The following is a 22,611-nucleotide window of genomic DNA, read 5'->3' on the forward strand; positions in this document are numbered from 1 at the left end:
TCTTCACCTCCCACCTGGCTTTTTTGCTTTTAGGCTGACCTTCTGATGCAGTCTTCCACACTAGGCTTGCTAAATAGGGGAACATTCTGGAACATAAATCTGAATTTTAAAAATAAGAAAGGAACTTCTCCTGAATCCAGTGATCCTTACTCTAAACCCAAATAAGTAAAATGCTAATACAAAAGGAAGAGAGGCTCTTCTATCTTTTTAAATCAACACATTCTCTGTTCACGTACAGTAACCCTGGGGATGGCCAGAAGGTGAAGATGAGACCGCAGGTGAAGTCCTCTGGTCAGTCCTAAGTGCACAGCAACTAGGGTCATGGAAAAACTCCTCTGAGAAAAAGATGACTCTACTCCACTGAAGCTCCCCTTAAAGAGAGCTAACCATCAAGAAACGCGCAAAGTTCCCTTCCCCTCAAGTCACCTAAAAACACGTTCCGAGATGTCAAAGAAAGCTGCCAGCTGGCATTTCTGCTCAGTCATGTCATCCCTTTGTCGTTACAGCAATGCTTGTGAAATCGTTTCAATATTTTTATTATACTTTCTTATTTTATAAATCTGAGTGGAAAACTGAAGTTCAGGTCTCTTAAGTGGAATACAATGCAGACATAGCTACTAAGTGTTTAGCCTCAATGGAATATTTCTTGGGTCTTAAGCCAGTCAGTTAGGTAATCAGGAAGGAAAAGAAGAAAATCATAAAATATGCTTAATGAAGTCTGTCTCAAAAGACCAGCCATGATTAGGGATTTCACTCCAACATCTGACTCGAGTTCTGATTTGCAGGAAATGGAGAGGCTGCTCTGGGCACAAGCCAGGCTGCTCTGTAACCATGCAAGTTTTTGTCCGGGTCAAGGATGCAAGTGGGTAGGCGTAAGGGACACCTACTGATGATACACCACTGAATCTTAATGGGGTTATTAAACTACAACTAAGGTGCCATACGTTTAGGTTATTTGTACAGAAAACCCAATTACAACACTATCACAATATTCATTATCTCACAAGGAATGGCTCAATCTGACACCATCTGGAAATCGACACAAGTTCTAAGATGGTGAGAGAAGTATGTCAACCCCTAACCTTCATGACATTCATTCTTCCACACAGAATGGATTTGGGGTAGGGACGGACATAGCTGTTAAGGTGGATTACATTATATATCCTGACTGAGAACTACAAGGTGCTCTTTATCTTAAAAAATTTTTAAATGTGAAAAACTTTTATTCTTTTTAACTTGCTAGAACAATCCAGTATTTTGCATTTGTAAAATCAAATAACCAGTCCTGGAAAATACAGAGTTTTTTTTGTGGTTCTTATTAGAGAAGTTGTCAGTTTACAGAACAATCATGTATAAAATACAGGGTTCCCATATACCACCATATTAGTAACATCTTGCACTAGTGTGGTACTTTATTACAATTGATAAAAGCATATTTCTATAATTGTACTTATTAATTATAGTCCATGGTTTAAGTTACAGTTCCTGTGTTGTGCAATACCATGGACTTTATTTTAAAATTCATTTTACTAACATATATACGACCTCAAATGTCCCCTTTTTACCACATTCAAATACATAATTCAGTGCTATTACCCATGCTCACAAGTTGTACTACCAAGACCACCATCCATCACCTAAACTTCTCTATCAACCCACGTAGAAACTCTTTTTTTTTACATTGCTACTTCATGTCCAGTTATTTGGACCTACAGAAAAAACTAAAAAGTATAGAACCAGAGCAGATCTGTTTTTGAGAAAGCAAATCCGAGGATTCATTCAAATTATTCATTTATTCATTTCACATTTATTTCTTGTGCAAATACTATATGCAAAGAATTGTTAGAGGCACAGAATCCAGACAAAATTGAATCTGATTCCTAGCCCTGTGCCAATGGTAACTGCTAGCACAGAACTTTTTAAAAAATAATGCTTTGATGAGAAATGCACAAATGAAGGAAAAGATGAATATTGATATATAAAAGCACAAAAATTATATCTGGGTATGGGTGGGTGCCACCATGCAATCCCATGGTCAGAATGGCAAGTTTCCAAATAAGATGAGGTGCAAATGCGCCAAATCATCAGTGTCAAGATTGGAATCAGGCATACCAGAAAGAAAAGAGCTCCCATTCAGATCAAAACTAAGCCTCAATGTCTGTTCTAGTTTGCTAATGCTGCCAGAAAGCAAGATACCAGAAATGGGATGGCTTTTATAAAGGGGATTTATTAAGTTACAAGTTTATAGTTCCAAGGCCATGAAAATGTCCAAATTAAGGCATCCAGAGAAAGATCTTGACTCAAGAAAGCCTGATGGCGTTTGGAACTCTTTTACCAGCTGGAAAGGCATGTGGCTGGTGTCTATTGGTCCTTTGGCTTCTGGTTTCAAACAGCTTCCCTGGGAGCGTTTTGTTTCTGCATCTCCAAATGTCTCTGTCTGAAGCAACTGTGCTTTCTCCAAAATGTCTCCCCTTTTAAAGGACTCCAGTAAATTAACCAAGACCCACTTTGAATGGGTAGAGTCACATCAAATCAAAAGGTCACACCCACAATTGGGTATGTCACATCTCCATGGAGATAATCTAATAGAAAGTTTCCAAATTCCAGTATTGAATCAGGATTAAAAGCAACAGCTACTCCTACAAGATTAGATCAGGATTAAAACACGGCTTTTCTGGGGTATGTGATATTTTCAAACTAGCACACCTAGATTGGGAAAGACTGAGCCTGAGGTGTGTGAAAGCAGTTTTATTACCAAATCACAAAGTAAGAACGTTACCAAATCACAAAGATAAACAGAAGCTCTTTTGGAGAATAAGGGACATTTCACAATTTGGATCAGTCTTGCTTATGATGTTTTGCAAGTCCATACACAATTACAATAGAATATACCTTGGGGGTAGAACCAAGAAGCAGAGCCCATGGAAACCAAACACTCTGGGAAGCAGAGGCCAAGAATTGTCAAGAAGACAATGAGGTGAGGTGCCTAAACAAGTTTTGGGGAGTCTGTATAAAAGAATCAAACGAAAGAATTTCCCCTGGGCATTCCCTGGAACTTGGAGACACTGGTAGCTGTCTACCAATATCCATTTCCCTTTTTCCTCACTAGAAGAACCCCCGGTTATGTCCTGATCAGCAATGGGGCCATCTAAAAGCTCTCACCTTCCCTGACTACCCTGCAGTTAAGGGTGAAATATGTGAGAAAGTTCTTTGTAATGAAATTAATATGGAGTTTTCTAGGAAAGGGTTTTGCCTTCCTGATACAGGTGATACCCGTTTTCTTGCATTCTTGTCTCTTCCAGTCTGCAATACAGACAGACAGCAGTCATCCTGGGACCATGAGGAAGAAAGGCACACACTAGCCATTCTCAAACTTTTTGGTTTTTATACTGTAAAAAATTACTGAAGACCCCAAAGACCTTTTATTTCCCTGTGGGTTACATCTATAGATATTTATTATATGAGATATAAAAATGTATTATACTCCTTTAGAAAGTAAAACTGAGAATTCAAGAAATATTTATTAATTCATTTGGCATTAACAATAATAAATTTAGTTAATATAAGTGACATTTTTATGAAAAATAACTACTATCCCCAACAACAAAAAAGGCATAAGTGAGCAGAGTGGTATTGTTTTACATTCCTGCAATCTTGTGATATGTTACTTGGAAGCAAAGAAAAACTAGTTTTATACAATTATGTAATAGAAGAGGAATAAGTAATAGCCATTTCAGACAACTGTGGATATTATTCTTTGATATAACACAAAAACTCCAGTAGTGTTTTCTTAAAGGGGAGCTGCAATATGGAATATGAAACCATGTCAATGAATTTTTGGTACTCAGTCACATTAAAATCCATTGGTACATCTTATACTTGGTAAATCTCTACTCTTGTGTGACTTCAAAACATCATGCAATGGTCATTTAGAAAATACTGGTTCATTAAGTTATGCACATCTCTCAATTGCTAATGCATCTCATTATATAATATCAAAAAACCCACATTCATTCATATGAACATCAATCTCATAAGAAAAGTCTTTACTTATTGATGAGCTGTCAAGCCTACTGTGGTTGGTACAATCACTCTCCTGAGCATTCATCCCAAGAAATAAAAACTTATGTCCACACAAAAATTTGTCCAGAGAAATACCCAATGTCCTTCAGCAGCTGAATGGTTAAACACTGTGGCATATCCACACCATGCATTACTCAGTGAAAGAGAACAAGCTCTTGATAAAAAACAACCTGGAATAATCTCCAGAGAATTACACTAAGTAAAACAGTCAATCCCCAAAGATTATACACCATATGATTCCATTTACATAATAGTCTTCAAATGTCAAAATTATAGAACTGATGATAAGATTAGTGGTTGCTGTGGTTAAGGAAAAAATGATTGCAGGAGGGGAAGTAAGTGTGGCTATCTAAGGGAAACTGAGGGTGATTTGTAGTGAGGGAAGCTACCCTACATCTTGACCATAGTTTTATAAGATGTTGCCTTTATGTGATAGTGGGTACAGGGGATTTCCCTGTATTATTATTCTCTACAACTGTATGTGAATCTATAATGATCTCAAAATTAAAGTAATATGTATTTGTTTAAACACACACACAAACAGGATAAAAAAACTAATTAAAAGGAAAAGGCTGTTAGATTGTCAGTGGAGTGGGAGAACAAAGTAAAAAAGAAGAAACTGAACTCCACCTCAGTTTGCGGTCGATGAGATTTAAATTTTAATAGCAAAACTATAAAACTTTTAGAATATAGGAGATTATTCTTCATTGGGCCTCAAAGTTAAAAGATTTTTCAAACAGGACTCAAAAGTTATTGACCATAAAGGAAAAGACTGATGAGTTCAACTACCTCAAAATGAAGAACTTTTTGTTCATTGAAATGAAGAACTTTTTGTTCATTGAAAGATCTTTTGAGGAAAGTGAAAAGACCAGTCAGAGAGTAACTGACAAAGATCATTATTCATAATATATAAAGGACACTAAACATCTATAAGAAAAGGGCTGTCAATTCAGTAGAGAAATGGGCAAGAAATTTGAGCAGTCTCTGCACATATACTCTTTCACAAATGTTAAAACTGAAAGCTTCTACAAGGGAACAGAAGGTATAAAGAACAACCACACGGAACATTTGGAACTAAACAATATAATAATTGAAATTAAAAACTCACTGGGATGGACTGAAAACAAAATGAAGAAGAAAAGAATCAGTGAACTTAAGATGGAACACAGCAAGTATCCAACTGAACCAACAGAGAGAAAAAAGATTCCATAATATAAAAATGCAATTGACGATGCAAATGTACTAAGAAATGATGATCACACATCTATGTAATGATATTAAGAATTACTGATTGCATATGTAGAATGGAATGATTTCTAAATGTTGTGTTAGTTAATTTTTTTTTAATTAATAAAAAAAAATGCAATTGAAAAATGGTGGTGCCCTCTGTACTCTCATGTCTACTGATAACTGGTTGCAGAGCGCCACCATCTTTCAACATGATAGGAGTCACTTCAATCAAGAAGACACATGAACAGCTGTATCGCTGTGGAAGTGGTGATGCTGAAGACAGGGCGTGAGCAGCTTCCACTAAAAAATAGATTTGAGGACATGATTAACATAGTGATAAAAGACAATTTCTGGGGGGAAAAAAAAACCTTCCCAGTGATTCAGTGCATAAAAGAACAATTCCCACTTGATTAGAACTCTGGAGGATAGTAGAAATGGAGGATTCCAAACCCTGAATTGAAGAAAAAGAAAAATATCAGGTAGGAAACTTCCATCCAGACCACCAGACATCTTTCCTTCCCTTTACCTGGTCCTGTGCAGCTTCAGAGTTGCTCAGAGGCAGCAGCCTGGATCCTTCCCACTGAGGACACAGACTATAGAGGAACTCACAGCTGCCAAGTTAGAACCCCATGTATATGAGGGCAAGGACCCAAGTCCACAGAGACCCAGGGCAGAACACAAGCTGTTGCTACATACAAAAGGGCCCCAAGGGAGTGGGGGGTGAGGGGAGGAGAAAGACTGTGAAAGAAAGGCTGGTAGGAACTACTGTTCCCTTACTCAATTCAGTTTCTGTTGGCTGGACCACCTAAAAAGTAAAACAGACTTTGTGGAGTGACCCACCTTTCTGGATTGATCACATCTAGCTCTCCAGGTTAGGATACCCTAAAGGGGAAAAAACAGTGGCAGAGAAGCTTTAGAGACAGAGAGAGGGAGAACAAGCATGAAAACAAGGGAGTGGTTTTACTTTTTATGGGGGGTGGGTGGGGAAATGGCAGGTTTAGAATGAACTGCTGTAAGATGAGAGAGTCCCAAAACTGAAAAGTATAAGGAAAACAGGGCACTAAGTAAGGGAGAAAAATTAAACAAATTATAGGAGCTGGGGAGAAAATTCTGCACAAAAACAAACAGAACAAATCAAGATTCCCAGTGAAGGAACAGAGGAAAGGAAATTTTCTCCTGGAGGTGAAACAATTACACAAAAATACAACCTTAAAACGGCATATCCAGGTCAAGAATCATATGAAGAAGAGCTGAGAAAATCTAACCAGTTAAACACAAGTCATTCTGAAGGTCTAGAATAAGTGGATCAAGAGTCAAAGAAGAGTCTACACAAAGCCAATCAACAATAAAACCCTAAATAAGAGGGAGAGATTGATCTTCAGAGTTAATATATAAAGATGATCAGATGCATAAACATCAGGAAAAAAAATTATAAGCCATAATAAAAAACAGGAAGATATGGTTTAGACAAGGGAATAAATTAAAACTTCAAAGGAGATAGGGAATTTGGAACAACTAATCACAGAAGTTCAAACAAATGTGCTAAATAAATTCAAGGAGATGAAGGAAAATATGCTTAAAAAAGATAAAGGATACTGTATTAGTTTTTTAAGCTGTTGAAATGCAATATACCAGAAATGGAATAGCTTTTAAAAGAGAATTTAATAAGTTGCAAGTTACAATTCTACGGCTGTGAAAATGTAAAGGTTAAGCCACCAACAAGAGGCTTCCTTCACTCAAGAAAGGCTGACGCCGTCTGGAACACCTCTGTCAGCTGGGAAGGCACATGGCTGGTGTCTGCTGGTCTTTGTCTCCAGCCTTGTTGCTTCCAGCTTCTGATGCCAGTGGTTTTCTCTCTAAGGGTCTGTGGGCCTTCAGTTAGTTCCTCCAGGACACAACTCTGGGTTCTGGCTTACTTAGTATCTCATGGGAATGCACATGGTAATGTCGGCTGGCCTCTGTCCATGTCTAAGCACCAGCCCTCTCTGTTAGCATTCCAAGCATCTCCAAACATCCATGTGTCTGTCAGCTTTAAAGCAACTGTTCTTCACACATCTGCATCTGAGGTTTCTCCAAAAAGTTTTCCCTTTTCAAGGATTCCAGTAAACTAATCAAGACCCACCCAGAATGGGTGGAGTTGCATCTCCATCTAAGGCCACACCCACAGCTGGACACGCCACATCTTCCTGGACAGAATCTCATCAAATGGTCACACCCACTACTGGGAGCACCACATCTCTGTGGAGATAATCTAATTAAAAGGGTTTCTACCCTACAATACTGAATCAGGATTTAAGGACATGGCTTTTCAGGGGCACAGAATACTTTTAAACTGGCACAGATATTAAGAAGACAATGTGTGAATATAAAGAAGAATTAGAAAGCGTAAAAGAAAACAATATAAATCATGGACTAAAAGACACAATAGTAGAACAAACAATACCCCAGAGTCCTACAACAGAGATTTCAATAGAGTGAAGAAAGAAACAGTGAATTAGAAGATAGGAAAATTGAAATCATACAGTCAGAAGAACAGATAGAGAAAAGAATAGAAAAAATTGAGCAGAGGCTTGGAAATTTGAGTGACAGCATGAAGTGTGCATATTTATGCATCATGAGTGTCCCAGAAGAAGAGAAGAGAAAAGGAGCAGAAAGAATATTTGAGAAAATAATGACTGAAAATTTCCCAACTCTTATGGAAGACATTAATATACATATCCAAGAAGCAAAATGTACTCCAAACAAAGCAAACTCTAATAGACCTACTCCAAGACATATACTAACCAGAATTTCAAATGCCATAGATAGAGAATTCTGAAAGCAGCACCAGAAGAGCAATTTGTTACAGACAAGGGATCCTCAATAAGAATAAATTCTGAGACTTCCGGAGAAGATGGCGGCTTAGTAAGGCACGCGGGTCTTAGTTCCTCCTTCAGAACAACTACTAAAGAACTAGAAACAATACAGAACAGCTCCTGGAGCCACGACAGAGACCAGACACACAGCGTACCCCATTCTGGACCGGCTGGACCAGCTAAGAGACTCCGCTGCGGTGAGGTCTCCGAGAGGCGCGCGCTTCCCCGGGCCGCGGCGACTGGTGGCTGGAGCCCCTCCCTCCCTCCTTCTGGGGCCGGGTCGGAGCTTTGGATCAGATTCCCCAAGCCACGGTGGCTGGCGACTGGAGCCCCTTCCACACACGCGGCTTCCCGGGCCGGCTGGGAACCTTGGATCGGCGGTTCCACAAGCCGCGGCGGCCCTCCCACACACGGCTTCCCGGGCCGGCTGGGAGCCTCCGAACAGTGGTTCCCCAAGCTGTGGCAGCTGGCGATCCTCCCCCACAGGCGACTTCCCATAGGGAAAGTAAAGAGTCTCCAACAGTAGCAGAGACTGAGCACAATCTAACACCAATATTGGCATTAATGAACAACTTCTGACTACTAAAAATAGGCCCTCAGCTCAGGCGAAACTGATCAAGGCGGAAGTCGCCAATTGGGCTGACTTAAAAAGAGGAAAGGGGGCAAAACAGAGCCTTCTGCGGCTGTTTCTACAGAGGCTTTGTTACCTCTGGGCTCAGTGCTGGGACTACACAGGTTGCAACAGCCCCGAACCCAGAAACAGGCTGCTTTCAGGGCTCTCTACCACCTGAACCTTCCCTGCGGGAGGGGTGAAACACAACTCAGGTGGAATCCCTCTCTCAAGGAATTCAGATCCCAGGACTTCACAATTTGAAGCCATTAAAACCAACCTACAACCTTTCCTCTGTCTCCACCACACACCCAGCAGCGAGAGTCTTCCAAAGTTAAAGGAGCCACAACATCTTTTGCTGGTGGGACCCGCAGACAGACAAGCACCACATACTGGGCAGGATAAGAAAAACAGAGCCCAGAGACTTCACAGGAAAGTTTTTCAACCTGCTGAGTCCCACACTCAGGGAAATCTGATTAAATGCCCAGACGCCAGCAGATGATAATGGATCACGCTCAGAAAATTGAAGATATGGCCCAGTCAAAGGAACAAACCAATAGCTCAAATGAGATACAGGAGCTGAGACAACTAATTCTGAATATACCAACAGAAATGGAAAACCTCTTCAAAAACCAAATCAATCAATTGAGGGAGGACATGAAGAAGGCATGGGATCAACAAAAAGAAGAAATGGAAAGTTTGAAAAAACAAATCACAGAACTTATGGGATTGAAAGACAGTAGAAGAGATGAAAAAAACAATGGAAACCTACAATGGTAGACTTAAAGAGACAGAGGATAGAATTAGTGAACTGGAGGATGGAACATCTGAAATCCAAAAAGAAACAAAAACTATAGGGAAAAGAACGGAAAAATCTGAGCAGGGGCTCAGGGAATTGAATGATAATATGAAGCGCACAAATATACGTGTTGTGGGTGTCCCAGAAGGAGAAGAGAAGGGAAAAGGAGGAGAAAAACGAATGGAAGAAATTATCACTGAAAATTTCCCAACTCTTATGAAAGACCTAAATTTACAGATCCAAGAAGTGCAGCGCACCCCAAAGAGATTAGACCCAAATAGGCATTCTCCAAGACACTTACTAGTTAGAATGTCAGAGGTCAAAGAGAAAGAGAGGATCTTGAAAGCAGCAAGAGAAAAACAATCTGTCACATTCAAGGGAAACCCAATAAGACTATGTGTAGATTTCTCAGCAGAAACCATGGAAGCTAGAAGACAGTGGGATGATATATTTAAATTACTAAAAGAGAAAAATCGCCAAACAAGACTTCTATATCCAGCAAAATTGTCCTTCAAAAATGAGGGAGAAATTAAAACATTTTCAGACAAAAAGTCACTGAGAGAATTTGTGACCAAGAGACCAGCTCTGCAAGAAATACTAAAGGGAGCACTAGAGTCAGATACGAAAAGACAGAAGAGAGAGGTATGGAGAAGAGTGTAGAAAGAAGGAAAATCAGATATGATATATATAATACAAAAGGCAAAATGGTAGAGGAAAGTATTACCCAAACAATAATAACACTAAATGTTAATGGACTGAATTCCCCAATCAAAAGACATAAACGGGCAGAATGGATTAAAAAACAGGATCCTTCTATATGCTGTCTACAGGAAACACATCTTAGACCCAAAGATAAACATAGGTTGAAAGTGAAAGGTTGGGAAAAGATATTTCATGCAAATAACAACCAGAAAAGAGCAGGAGTGGCTATACTAATATCCAACAAATTAGACTTCAAATGTAAAACAGTTAAAAGAGACAAAGAAGGATACTATCTACTAATAAAAGGAACAATTCAACAAGAAGACATAACAATCATAAATATTTATGCACCGAATCAAAATGCCCCAAAATACGTGAGGAATACACTGTAATCACTGAAAAGGGAAATAGACACATCCACCATAATAGTTGGAGACTTCAATTCGCCACTCTCATCAATGGACAGAACATCTAGACAGAGGATGAATAAAGAAACAGAGAATTTGAATATTACAATAAATGAGATAGACTTAACAGACATTTATAGGACATTACATCCCACAACAGCAGGTTACACCTTTTTCTCAAGTGCTCATGGATCATTCTCAAAGATAGACCATATGCTGGGTCACAAAGCAAGTCTCAACAAATTTAAAAAGATTGAAATCATACACAACACTTTCTCGGATCATAAAGGAATGAAGTTTGAAATCAATAATAGGCAGAGTGCCAGAAAATTCACAAATACGTGGAGGCTCAACAACACACTCTTAAACAACGAGTGGGTTAAGGAAGAAATTACAAGAGAAATTAGTAAATATCTTGAGGCGAATGAAAATGAAAACACAACATATCAAAACCTATGGGACACAGCAAAGGCAGTGCTAAGAGGGAAATTTATTACCCTAAATGCCTATATCAGAAAAGAAGAAAAGGCAAAAATTCAGGAATTAACTGTCCACTTGGAAGAACTGGAGAAAGAACAGCAAACTAATCCCAAAGCAAGCAAAAGGAAAGAAATAACAAAGATTAGAGCAGAAATAAATGAAATTGAGAACATGAAAACAATAGAGAAAATCAATAAGACCAGAAGTTGGTTCTATGAGAAAATCAATAAGATTGATGGGCCCTTAGCAAGACTGACAAAAAGAAGAAGAGAGAGGATGCAAATAAATAAGATCAGAAATGGAAGAGGAGACATAACCACTGACCTCACAGAAATAAAGGAGGTAATAACAGGATACTATGAACAACTTTACGCTAATAAATACAACAATTTAGATGAAATGGACAGGTTCCTGGAAAGACATGAACAACCAACTTTGACTCAAGAAGAAATAGATGACTTCAACAAACCAATCACAAGTAAAGAAATTGAACCAGTCATTCAAAAGCTTCCTAAAAAGCAAAGTCCAGGACCAGACGGCTTCACATGTGAATTGTACCAAACATTCCAGAAAGAATTAGTACCAACTCTCCTCAAACTCTTCAAAAAAATCAAAATGGAGGGAAAACTACCTAATTCATTCTATGAAGCCAACATCACCCTCATACCAAAACCAGGCAAAGATATTACAAAAAAAGAAAACTACAGACCAATCTCTCTAATGAATATAGATGCAAAAATCCTCAACAAAATTCTAGCAAATCGAATCCAGCAACACATTAAAAGAATTATACATCATGACCAAGTAGGATTCATCCCAGGTAAGCAAGGATGGTTCAACATAAGAAAATCAATTAATGTAATACACCATATCAACAAATCAAAGCAGAAAAATCACATGATCATCTCAATTGATTCAGAGAAGGCATTTGACAAGATTTAACATCCTTTCCTGTTGAAAACACTTCAAAAGATAGGAATACAAGGGAACTTCCTTAAAATGATAGAGGGAATGTATGAAAAACCCACAGCTAATATCATCCTCAATGGGGAAAAATTGAAAACTTTCCCCCTAAGATCAGGAACAAGACAAGGATGTCCATTATCACCAATATTATTCAACATCGTGTTGGAGGTTCTAGCCAGAGCAATTAGACAAGAAAAAGGAATACAAGGCATCAAAATTGGAAAGGAAGAAGTAAAACTATCACTGTTTGCAGACGATATGACACTATACGTCAAAAACCCGGAAAAATCCACAACAAAACTACTAGAGCTAATAAATGAGTACAGCAACGTAGCAGGTTACAAGATCAACATTCAAAAATCTGTAGCGTTTCTATACACTAGCAATGAACAAGCTGAGCGGGAAATCAAGAAACGAATTCCATTTACAATTGCAACTAAAAGAATAAAGTACTTAGGAATAAATTTAACTAAAGAGACAAAAGACCTACACAAAGAAAACTACAAAAAACTGTTAAAAGAAATCACAGAAGACCTAAATAGATGGAAGGGCATACTGTGTTCATGGATTGGAAGACTAAATATAGTTAAGATGTCAATCCTACCTAAATTGATTTACAGATTCAATGCAATACGAATCAAAATCCCAACAACTTATTTTTCAGAAATAGAAAAACCAATAAGCAAATTTATCTGGAAGGGCAGGGTGCCCCGAATTGCTAAAAGTATCTTGAGGAAAAAAAACGAAGCTGGAGGTCTCAAGCTGCCAGACTTTAAGGCATATTATGAAGCCACAGTGGTCAAAACAGCATGGTATTGGCATAAAGACAGATATATCGACCAATGGAATCGAATAGAGTGCTCAGATATAGACCCTCTCATCTATGGACATTTGATCTTTGATAAGGCAGTCAAGACAATTCACCTGGGACAGAACAGTCTCTTCAATAAATGGTGCCTAGAGAACTGGATATCCATATGCAAAAGAATGAAAGAGGACCCGTATCTCACACCCTATATAAAAGTTAACTCAAAATGGATCAAAGATCTAAACATTAGGTCTAACACCATAAAACAGTTAGAGGAAAATGTAGGGAGATATCTTATGAAACTTACAATTGGAGGCAATTTTATGGACCTTAAACCTAAAGCAAGAGCACTGAAGAAGGAAATAAATAAATGGGAACTCCTCAAAATTAAACACTTTTGTGCATCAAAGAACTTCATCAAGAAAGTAGAAAGACAGCCTACACAATGGGAGACAATATTTGGAAATGACATATCAGATAAAGGTCTAGTATCCAGAATTTATAAAGAGATTGTTCAACTCAACAACAAAAAGACAGCCAACCCAATTACAAAATGGGAAAAAGACTTGAACAGACACCTCTCAGAAGAGGAAATACAAATGGCCAAAAGGCACATGAAGAGATGCTCAATGTCCCTGGCCATTAGAGAAATGCAAATCAAAACCACAATGAGCTATCATCTCACACCCACCAGAATGGCCATTATCAACAAAACAGAAAATGACAAGTGCTAGAGAGGATGCGGAGAAAGAGGCACACTTATCCACTGTTGGTGGGAATGTCAAATGGTGCAACCACTGTGGAAGGCAGTTTGGCGGTTCCTCAAAAAACTGAATATAGAATTGCCATACGACCCAGCAATACCATTGCTAGGTATCTACTCAAAGGACTTAAGGGCAAAGACACAAATGGACATTTGCACACCAATGTTTATAGCAGACGCTGCTATATATTTACAATTGCAAAGAGATGGAAACAGCCAAAATGTCCATCAACAGACGAGTGGCTAAACAAACTGTGGTATATACATACGATGGAATATTATGCAGCTTTAAGACAGAATAAACTTATGAAGCATGTAATAACATGGATGGACCTAGAGAACATTATGCTGAGTGAGACTAGCCAAAAACTAAAGGACAAATACTGTATGATCCCACTGATGTGAACCGACATTAGAGAATAAACTTGGAATATGTCATTGGTAACAGAGACCATCAGGAGCTAGAAATAGGGTAAGATAATGGGTAACTGGAGCTGAAGGGATACAGACTGTACAATAGGACTAGATACAAAAACTCAAAAATGGACAGCACAATACTACCTAATTGTAATGTAATTATGTTAAAACACTGAATGAAACCGCATCTGAGCTATAGTCTTTTTTTTGTTTGTTTTTATATATATTTTTTGTTATTTTTTATTTTTATTTTTTTCTCTATATTATCATTTTATTTCTTTTTCTGTTGTCTTGCTATTTCTTTTTCTAAATCGATGCAAATGTACTAAGAGATGATGATCATACATCTAGTGATGATATTAAGAATTACTGATTGCATACGTAGAATGGAATGATTTCTAGATGTTGTGTTAGTTAATTTTTTTAATTAATAAAAATAAATAATAAAAAAATAATAAAAAGAATAAATTCTGATTTCTCATCAAACACCACTGAAACAAGAAGGCAGTGTGGTATGACACATTTAAGGCTCAGCCAAAAATTCTTTATCCAGAAAAACTGTCCTTTAAAAATGAGGGAGAGTTTTTGCTATTGTATGCAATGGACTATATTTAACAGGAAAACGTCAGCAGTACCACAGCAACAGAAGGGGTAAATAATGGTGGTAGGGACAAGAGTTAAGGGAAGATTTAGATTTCCTACTTGGTGTGCGTGTGTTTATTGGTTATCTTCCTCTTAGAAGCAATGAAATTATCTAAAATTGAGAGTGTGGATGGACTGTGGATTTTAAGCATTATACATGATGCCTAAAGAATGCAGGTGGCTGAACGATGAACTGACTGAGAAGTACATTGGCGAATGATGGTATATATATATGACTGAATATTGTGCTGGTACAAATATAGCAGGCATGTATGTGAGGCATGCAACAATATGAATAAACTTGTGGGACATTTGTGGGGCAAAAGAAGCCAGAAACAAAAGAACAATTATTGTATGGTCTACTTTAGAAAATGCTTTACAAGAAAACAGGGATCTAGACTGAAAGCTCTTATAGCAAACACATTTAATCTAGAGTGGTAATTATTATTTCTGGCTTCTGAAAGGCTGTTTTATATATCTGTTACCTGGTATTTAGAGACAAGAACGAAGCCGATCAGGTCAGGATTAAAGTGATGCAGAACACAGGGGTAAGGAAGACATTGTCTATATTTTAGAACTATACCTACTCTCTGAGACCAAAGGAAGAAAGATTTATTTCATCTGGAACTTAAATTTTCTGTAGCACCTAATCTAACTCAACACGTCTGGATAGCTTATTTGAACAACTGAAACACAGGGAGCCCAGAATAACAATGACTTAATCCTTTATAGTTTAAAGTAATTCCTGGATACATCCTAGAATATAATATAGTAAGCAGATAATCAAAAAGTATTGGCAAAGTCCATTGAGGGATGGGAGAGAAAATATGGAACTATTAAACTTTACCATCAGGAAATCCCCTGACCCTGTGTCAAACATTAGGGAAACCTAACTGAATAGGCCAAGCCCTTGATCTTGACGCTTACTCTTATGAAGCTTATGTAGGTAACTTAGCCTACATATAGGCATGTCTAAGAGTTACTTCTGGAGGACATCTTTTCTTGCTCAGATGTGGCCTTTCTCTCTCTAAGCTCAACTTTGTAAGTGAAATCATTGCTCCCCGCCCTGTGTGGGACATGACATCCAGGGGTGAGAGTCTCCCTGACGGCATGGGAAATGACTCCCAGGGATGAGTCCAGCCCTGGCACCGTGGGATCGACAATTCCATCTTGATGAAAAGTGGGGAAAGAAGTGTAACAAATAAACTATCAATGGCTGAAAGAGTTCAAATAGTGTCGAGAGGCTACTCCAGAGGTTGCTCTTACACAAGCTTCAGTTAGACATTGCTACCTATCATTTTCAAGAAGCTCAAATGTGAAATAAAATTTAGGGCAAATTTAGTCATAATAATGTTAACTCAGGAAAAAATTAAATCACCAAAATTAGAGGGGAAAGCTTACAGTTTGTAAAATTGTATTTCATTAAATGAACTTGGGTAATTTATTTAAATTAATGCAAATTCATCAAAAATTGTTTTAAGTAAAACAATTCAGTCCAAATTAACAGTAATTGTAATTAGCTGCTTCATTTCAGAGGCAATAACAGAATAACAAGCAAGTAGAAACACATGAGGCGACCAAACATACGCGCCTACTGGCTACCAGGGTTTCCAGGGCCATTGTACTCTCTGGATTTCTGCTTTCTCGATGAAGTGTGCTCGTGCGGAGGGACAGGGGTGGGTTCTTCCGATCTCTCGAACGTGGTGGTCCACGGAGGACAGGCTGGCCTGCTGGGTCCACTCAGTACCAGAGTGCAGTGTACATACACCTTACCAGCACAAAGACATCACATTGAGTGAAATGAGCCAGACACAAAAGGACAAATATTGTAGGACCTTAGTTTTCTGAAATAATTAGAATATGCAAATTTACAGACTCAGAAATTAGGTTACCAGGGGCCTGTGGGGATGGGAAATGGGGAGTTACTGCTTACTGGGTAGGGTTTCTGTTTGTGATAATGGAAAAGTTTTGGTAATGGATGGTGGTGATGGTAGCACAACATCGTGAATGCAATCAACACCACTGAATTGTATATTTAAAAGTGGTTAGAATAGGAAACTTTAGGTTATAAATGTTATCGGAATAAAAATTTAAAAAACCATAGAAGAATACAACACAAACAGTAAACTGTAACGTAAACTGTGAACTACAGTCAACCGTATAATTTTTATAATAGCTTCACTGATTGGAACAAAAGTACCACACTAAAGGCAAAGTGTTAGTAACGGCAAAACCGTGTGTGGGGGGAGGGCACATGGTTTCTGCATGATTTTTCTGTAAACGTACAACTTTTCTAATTAAAAAAAAAAACTTACCCTCAAAGTTATGAATAAATGGTTTATAGTTTAAAAAACTCCCCTGACATGAATAAATCCTTCTTAAAATGCTTCATATAAATGATTTGAGACTAGAATTATAATCTTCCTAGTAATTTATCTATGAATACAATCTTTTTCAAAACCATTTTCCACCCATTTTTCCATTTTCAATTTCATTTTTTGAATATGAAATAAAGTTTTGCTGGAAACAAATTAAAGGTCTTGTATTCATTGTGAACTTTTAAAAAAAACTAATTATACAAACATTAAAATGAACAGATTTTAATTTCTGCCATTTAAAAGTTCTATGTAGGGGGAGTGCAAGGGTAGTTCAGTGGTAGAATTCTCACCTGCCGTGTAGGAGACCCAGGACTGATTCCTGGCTTATATACTTCCCAGACAAACAAACAAATGAAAAACCAAACAAACAAAAATTCAATAAACGGCACTGCAATAAGGGGAAGCTCACATGGAAAAAAGAATGAAATGTGACCCCGCCTTTATAGTATACAAAAAAACAAGACAAAAAAACCCTATATATCCAATAAATACTTAAACACTTGAAGTTAGCTGAAATAATCTATATCAATACCAATAGGAATATATTTGTTATAAAAATCATTGCAGAGATCGTACATACTTTCAACAGCACTTAATGAGTAAGTAACCTTTGTAGGAAGGCCTTTAGCACAGAATGCACGCATGCCAGGGGCACATTTACTGACCATCTAGTATGTGCAAGCTTCTGTTGCAGGCGTTTGGGAATGGTGAGCAAACAAAACAAAGTACTTGCCCTTAAGAAGCAGGTGTGGAAGGAGATACAAATGTCAGTTTTCTAAGGCTGGCTCAGGGTTTCAAAACTGTAAATGATACTTCATGATGAAATAAGTATATCCAATTTGGGCCAGATCCCTTGTTGTTTTGACTCTCTTCATCTTTACTATCTTTGTGTCCTCATAGCTCAAGAGCATCTGCAGGTTCAGCAAAGTTAACAGAAACTGCATCCATGCAAAACAAGACAGAGCAAAGGACAACACCAGAGCCTCTGCCAAATGAAATTACATGTCTTGTCCTGTACCTGAACGTGCACAAACATGGTAAATAATGCACACAAACAGAACAAAGACCCTTTGTTTCTGGTCCATCCTTTCTCCCATTTTTCCATCCTATGAGAAGCTACACTATCTTTCCAGAAAGAACGAAGGTAGTTTCTGAAAGCAACTTATTCTAAAAAACAGCAACGGAGCCTGCAGCTGTGCTCATTCAAATTAGGAACACTAAGTGGTCTTTCTCAGGATTTTCCAAAGTCATAATTCCATGATTTAAAATTACATGAGGAGTATCTACAATGATACTTTTTTATACCAAGAGTAGGAGGATATCATGAAATGCCTTCATTTATATATTTATAATGGTGACTGGCTTAAGAACATATTCCACAATTTCCAGGAACAGTTTTGTTAGAAACAAAATACTTAATGAGGAATGAAACTGCCAAGCTTCTCCACTTGGGGTCCTCAAATGAGGAACCCCTGAACTGCTGCTCAGTCCTGAACGTATTTGTTCAATGAAGCCTGGTGGCACCCTTAAAATAAATCTGCTTGCAGCTGTCAGGGCCCTTCTCCTACCTGAAGCTTCATTTCCCAGCAAGAATACATTCACGTGTGTTGGCTGCGGCTTCCCGGGCAGCATGGTCTCCAGGATCTGCCTGTCCAGTTGCAGAGGGCGGCAGCCTGCAGAGGCCCCTTGTCCCGTCAGTGGACCCGTGAGGACCTGTGGAAGCCCTGGGCCGAGCACTCCGGTAATCACACTGGACTAACTACTTCCTTCAGCTGATTTCCAAAGGAAGAGGGAGTTAATGAATAATTCATGACGAGTCCATTCCAGCAACTGATTTCTTCCCTCTGCCCTGTAGTCTCCTCCCCGTAATTTGTAATGTGAAGATTCTAGACCATACTTGCTGGCATGCAAGGAATGAAAATTCAGTTCTCTGCTTAAGGACAGTAAATGCTGCTGCATCTGTTTGCTCTTCTTTCCTGCTAATCTATCACCCAGACTTACTTGGGACAACCGAAAATGAAAACATAGAAAAGGTAAATGAATAACCACCAAGCTGGCCTGAACAACAATCAATCTTTTTTTCTCCTCCATGAAACCTGTGATGCACAAAGTAAGTTCTGATTGTAGAGTAAGCAATAGAGTACTTCCCTGAGACCTGCAGGTTGGTATTTTCCTTCAAACAGAGATCTTAGCTCCAGTCAACCAGAGAAAGGGATTCCACCATGGGGGAGGGGAGCTCCTCTGTACATCAATGCCAGGAAGCAAATTACTTCAAAGGGGAATTTTCCTGGCTGTCAGGCTATAAATAAACCTTTCTCCTCACTGGTGAGTTCTAGGAAGAACATGAACATTCATTTTCACCATTTTCTCAATGCTTACACATTTCCACATACATGTTCTCTGCAACTGAAAGCGTAATTATAAGAGGATTGAACCAATGGGCTGTAGAAAGCCTGTGCTCCAATTCTCTTGGCACCCTCTCCAGGAAGCCCAGTCCTGCAAGGGTCTCTCTCCCTCTGCTTCTCAGTCCTGTCATTTTATACCAAGCTGCTTCCATCTTTGTTTCCTTTTTCTCTGCACTTGCTGTGAGTATCTCAAGCCTTTGTGCTCTGTCCTAACTTAATTTTTCAGCCATGCCTATTCTGTTCCTAATAGCTTCTAATTTATTTGTTGGTTCTGCTATCAGTTCTCTGTGTGTCACCTTGGTCCTGGATATTCTCTTTTCACCTCATTCTGTTCTTTTATAATATCATTTCTGAGCCTGACTTTATAACATGCAGGTTCTTAAGTTTTTTTTTCTTCCAGACTAGATCCTCACCCTGCTCCCTCATGCAGTGTTCCTCTCCAGGAGTGCATGCATTGAGGGCTACAAGCAAGCCCTCGCTGGAAGCCCTAAACCTCTGCTCTCCCCTCCTAGTCAGGGATATATTCTATTGCTCCCCAGCATTCTTAGATTCCCTCGATGTCTTATAAGATTTCATCTCCAGCAAAGAGTCGGCCCAGATTATTCTTTTCCTTTTTGCAGTGATTCCTTTTCTTCCAAATCATGAGAGCAAAGAGACAAGGGGGCCCCATCACCTGGGGAGTCATTTATTTCCCTCTGGGTTGCATTCTGCCAGCTCCCTGCTTACTGATCAAGATGGTCACTCAGCTCTAGGGCTTTTCTCACTCTTCTACCTTTCTTCTCTACTTTTTCCCCAGACTGGACACAGAAATAGTGTTCTCTGGTATGAGCTCCTTTGTCACGTGAGAGAGGTAAGTCAGGGGAAGGGGAGAGAGTTTCAGACCCCTGGAAATTTCCAGAATCCCTGCCAGGACTGCCTATGCTGACTCCCCTCTCATAAGCCATTTTTTCAGTATTTTGCTCAGTAACCTTTTCTCTCATAGAGCTAATTCAGAGCGTGACATTAAGGATACCTCTGAGCCAACCCCTCTGAATTCCTGGAAACTTCTATTTCTCTCACTATCAGCTATTTTCTTTGCTGTTGATATCATTAAGTCCAAGAGGACAGATATTTTGAAATCTGGTTTCACCTGGCTTTCTTAAAACAGAAATCACATATGTAGATCAACAAACAAAAACCAAAACCCCACAGTATAAACTAAATGGGCCTCATCAAAAATAATTCAAAAGTTGGGTGCACAGGTGGCTCACAGTGGTAGAATGCTTGCCTTCCATGTGGGAGACCTGGTTTGATTCCTGGACCATGCACCCCCTCATCCCCCCCCCCCAAAAAAAAATTCAAACTCAAATACTTATGGCATAATGGATTTCAAAATACTAGCATTTTAACAAAATGTGTAAACTGCTACTGTTGGTTGCCTACATGCCCACACCTCCCTTCTTCCTCCTACTTATCAGAACCCTGTTCTCCACAGTGACCTCTTCCCTACACAGCTCCATGCACTCAGGGATGCTGACCTCATCCTTCGTTCTGCAGTAGGGTGACTAGCGAGGGCCCACCTCTGGTTCATGAGGTGAGATCTGCTGGGGGCATTAGGGAAAAGCCTTCCTCATCCTTACAGCAATGGGAAGCTTCCCATCCCACCAGCAGACATGGACAAGGCCAAGTGTAGCCCTGAATGTCACGGATGACACTTCGACAATGCTAAGGGGACACTGCTGCTAGATGAGGCAGACACCATGAATGGTAGAACAGACAGACAGAAATAACCTAGGTCTTTGAGGATGATACCAATCAAAAGCAGTGGGTTCTTTGCCTGATGCACTGAAATGACCAATTCCTGAGACCCAGGGTTTCAAAGAGAGAAAGAGTTTATTGCTAGGCATGAAGCAGGAGATCAGAAAGCCTACTGGCACAAAAATCTGTCTCCCTGAAGTACAGTAACTCTGATAGTTTTATAGAATTAAAAGATGGGCAGGTTTTAGAATAATGAGCACAGTGACCCCAGATGATGTAATTAGAGGTGATCTAATTATTGAGCATTTGCGAATTGATTACATGCTTAGTCACAGAATGAAGATAAGAAGATGATGGTCCTAAATGATGATGGGCATGATCTTTATTACTGTAATGGGATATACATCATTTATAGGATAAAGTCTAAGCTACTCCACATGCCAGGCAGACCCATTTTGGTTAGATCCAGCTCCTTCTATCAAGAGAGCTTTGGAATTGGGGTGGATTAGTTCTGGACTGAATGAGGACCCATCATTAATAAACATTAGGGGCTGTCTTCAGTGATTTTAAAAATAAATGTTTTTATTGAAAAATAATCGACACACATACTGTCCAACCATATCATACAATCAATGGCTCACAATATCATCACCTAGTTGTGTATTCTTCACCTTGATCATTTTTAGAACACATCCATCACTCAAGAAAAAGAAATACAAAAAAAAAAGAACTCATACATCCCATACTGCTTACCCCTCCCTCTCAATGACCACCAGTATTTCACTCTACCCAATTTTTCCCCTTTATTTCCCCCAATTATTTATTTGTTATTCATATATTTTTTTCACTCATCTCTTCATACCCTGGATAAAAGGAGCATCAGAAGCAAGGTTTTCACAATCAGATTGTAAAAGCTGCATAGTTATGTCTTTGGTGATCTTAAGACTACAGTTTAAAAACCGGATAAACTTTGAAGGTCAATCATGAGGTTTTTACAATCACAAGATAAAAGCTATATAGTTATACAATCATATCAGAGATGAGGGCAACTGGATTACAGTTCAGAGGTTTCAGGTATTTCTCTCTGGCTTATCTTATTATACTAGAAAGTAAGAAGAAATATCTATATAATGATTCAGTAATCATAATCCTTTGTTAAATCCTAACTTCTTGGTTACAAGAATGCCTCTGTTGTTCTAGGTCAACCCTAGACAACCACTTGTGAACATTCTATTATGTGACCTGGTAATTAGTTTTACTCTTTAAGCCAGGTTAAGTTGCACCGTTCCTTGCATCCTAACACAGATTTGGACTATCTGTAATATTTAA

At 38.7% G+C, this 22,611-nt stretch overlaps 1 protein-coding gene across 19 annotated transcripts in view; it reads right to left on the reverse strand.

Annotated features, from left to right (window-relative positions):
- Window positions 1–22,611, reverse strand: part of MARCHF8 (membrane associated ring-CH-type finger 8) — a 237,764-nt gene that overhangs the window by 43,304 nt on the left and 171,849 nt on the right. The window contains exon 1 of one of the 19 annotated variants that reach the window (XM_077124620.1): window positions 18,709–20,830. The exons of the other annotated variants lie outside the window; for them this stretch is intronic. Coding sequence (XP_076980735.1) covers window positions 18,709–18,738 — 30 coding nt within the window. The 5' untranslated portion in view covers window positions 18,739–20,830. Of the gene's footprint in view, window positions 1–18,708; window positions 20,831–22,611 lie in introns of those variants that run through there. 19 annotated transcript variants of the gene reach the window in all.

This window comes from Tamandua tetradactyla, chromosome 13, assembly GCF_023851605.1.
Source record: "Tamandua tetradactyla isolate mTamTet1 chromosome 13, mTamTet1.pri, whole genome shotgun sequence".
NCBI lineage: Eukaryota > Metazoa > Chordata > Mammalia > Pilosa > Myrmecophagidae > Tamandua > Tamandua tetradactyla.